The sequence below is a fragment of the Prunus dulcis genome, chromosome 8, assembly GCF_902201215.1.
Source record: "Prunus dulcis chromosome 8, ALMONDv2, whole genome shotgun sequence".
NCBI lineage: Eukaryota > Viridiplantae > Streptophyta > Magnoliopsida > Rosales > Rosaceae > Prunus > Prunus dulcis.
Window position 1 is genome coordinate 11,881,316 of NC_047657.1, and position 3,138 is coordinate 11,884,453.

The 3,138-nt window shown below is 32.5% G+C and overlaps 1 protein-coding gene across 1 annotated transcript; it reads left to right on the forward strand.

The window, feature by feature from the left end:
- The first annotated feature begins 414 nt into the window (after positions 1-414).
- Positions 415-1,383, forward strand: LOC117638484 (disease resistance protein RUN1-like). The gene is made up of 2 exons (XM_034373604.1): positions 415-911; positions 1,314-1,383. Exons 1-2 carry the CDS (start codon positions 415-417, stop codon positions 1,381-1,383), a joined length of 567 nt encoding a protein of 188 aa, XP_034229495.1.
- Positions 1,384-3,138: the final 1,755 nt, after the last annotated feature.

Consider the following 3,138-nt stretch of genomic DNA (forward strand, 5'->3'; position numbering starts at 1 on the left):
TATCATGCAATGGAAAGTTGACTATAAAATTTAGGATCCAGTGCACCGTCAGAAATGAGGCGCTAATATAATAGTTATATTAGCCATTGCAGACATATAATATCACCACTACCATCAATTATCACAAAGTAGGAAGCTGCTAAGCAAGTGGCTTTACTATTATATATGTATATACATAGACTAAAACCATAATCATTCAAGTGAGAGGTTAAATTGTTTCGGATTTGAGTGATTGTTTGCATGAATGATTTATGAGGTAATACCTAAGAAATAAACGATTCAGATAATTAAAATACAATAGAATGAGAATGTCACTCAATTAAAACTCTCTGTAAAATATTTATATAAATAAGAAGAGAGCCTTTAACATCAGTAACATTCCCAACTCTTTCAGCTCTTGTACAATCAAACGCTATGGGTTCTGTGACCACTCAATTACGAGCCTCTTCCTCTTCTTCTTTCACCCATTCATTGGCATATGATGTCTTTCTCAGTTATAGAGTCGCCGATGCACACAACAATTTTACATACAATCTGCATAGCAAGTTGCTTCAACAGGGAATAAAAACCTACCTTTATAGAAGAGGAGAAGAAGTTCCATTGCCAATGCTTCTCAAAGTTATTGAAGAATCAAGGGTTTCAATCATCATATTCACTGAAAATTTTGCATCCTCCGAGAGGTACTTGATTGAACTGGTTAAGATCCTCCAATGTAGAGAATCAAAAAAACAAATTGTTTGGCCAATTTATTACAAGGTGGATCCTTTGGATGTACGGGACCAGCAAGATAGATTTGGTGAGGCAATTGCTAATCATCTTTGCACATTCAAGGATAACATAGAGAAGGTGTTGAGATGGAGGGCAGCTCTTACAGAAGCAACAAAGTTGTCTGGGTGGTATTTCTTGCACGGGTATATTTTTTTAACCATGCTATTACTAGCTTTTTTTAATCTCGTTCTCTGTTTAAAATTGATAATTTATTTTTTTGGACAAGTGATGTTCTAAACTTCTAATTTATGGGAGCAAGCACGCTGCCATGGCTTAACCCACGTCTATATACTCTATACTATGATATGTAATAACATATATATATTTTTAAAATATAAATGGTATGTAATAATATGATATCTATATATTACATAACCAAATATTTTTCATGAACTAGTTCCTTCAATTCTGCTTGAAAAGAGTACATCTAGAGCATGTTCTTTGTTTCAGTTACAGCCCATGAGTTAGTTGACTTTTTTTTAAAACCTATATGTAATATCAAAATGTCATATCACTAATGTTTCATATGTTTTTTTTACTGGCAGGCACGAATCTAATTTCATTCATAAGATTGTTGAAGAGATTTCAACACAAGTATTAAACGCACCTATTTGACTGTAACAAAGAATAGAGTCTTGTGTACAGGACGAGATATGAATGAGATTTTGGACGTATTTGGTGGGTTGAATTGGACTGGATTGTCAAATTAAAATGAACATGGGTCCAATTTGTTGTTTGGTTTCATTCTCAAGTGGGTTTTCTTCCATTTCCACAGTTGAGCCCATCACATTTTTGCAAAGGTATTGATTTCCTTACTTTTAGTTGCGCTTCATGTTCTGTTCTTGTTTTGAGACACATTTTGATTAATTAATTTTCTCGATATCATGTTGTTGACAATAAATCCAACAACAATTGTTCGCATGATAGGTATATGGGGGATTGAAGGAATAGGCAAGACAACAATTGTTAAAGCTGTTTATAATTCAATTGACTATAAATTTGAAGGTAGTAGTTGGAGGTGAGCAATATTGATGAGAGAGTCAATGTGACAAAGAAATGGTTAAGCCACAATTTTGTGAATTTTTTTTCCTTGTATTTCTTTTCTTTGAAAAATAAAACGAAACTCAGTTTTGGATAGGGGTGGGCACGGTTCGGTTTGGACCGGTTTTTGCCTCAAATTAAAACCGATCCGTTACTATTCATGCGGTTTGGTTCGGTTCAGTTTTAATTAAAAAAATTCAAAAACTGTCCGGTTCGGTTTGAACCGGTTTCGGTTCCGGTTCGATTTTGAACCGGATTACAAAAATTATTTTTTAAAATTTTTTTGTAATACAATTCTCAACTGAAATATTATTTTTTTACTTGAAAATTAACAAATTATTCAATTTCATATAAAAAATAAATATTAAAGTGAGAAAAGAGAGATATTTTGACATTAAACTTGGATAAATATTAAGTTTTTTTTAGTGAAATTAAAAATATAGCATTAAATATAAATATATATTGAAATTATATATTTTTTTAGTTTCACCGGTTCGGTTCGGCCCGGTTCGATTTTTGAAGACATGGAACCGGATCCGAATCCGGTCCAAACCGGTCCGGTTCGGTTTTTGACCGGTTTTTGACTTTTTGGTCAACTCGGTTTTTTTCCGGTTTGGTTCGGTGTGATTCGGCTCGGATTTCCGGTTTGCAGGTTTGAGTGCCCACCCCTAGTTTTGGATAGCCGCATTCCGTTCATCATGCATATGCCACTATTATTTATGGGTTTGACTTTAGTCAAAGATGGTTATTGGGCCTCTTGGGCTCTTGGGCCTCTTGGCCTCCTGGGTTCAGTCAAAGAAATTAATGATATCCACTAATCCGAGTCCTTGGTTTATTTATAGATAGTTAAAGTCATGTCTTTGACGCCATCAGTTTTGAGAGAAAAAAATAGAAAAATATTATTGATTAAAAAAAAAAAAAAACTCAAAAAACCAACTTACATATATGTTGACCAAAGAGGAAAACAGAAAATGGGAGTGCTAGCAACTTTCTCTCTAACCTTCTCTTTTGGACATTCTCCATTCTTCTTATGACAAGTGTCACTTTCCTTAAACTAAAAACAATGTCATTAATGCATCACACAAACTAGTTTTTGTTTTCCAAATTTATCCTTATTGAATGTATTAATTTTTTTTAATAACAAGCTAATTTTTTTTTATAACTTTCTTACCACCTTGTTAAAAATTAAATAAGAAAATAAAAACTGAAGTTTTTTAAATTTTTAATTTTTCCAAAGAGGACGCGTGTTTTATTAAAAACAAAATAAAGATGATAACAATGTCATAAAACAAACTTTATTTTTATTTAAAAAAAATATGACGTTTTTCT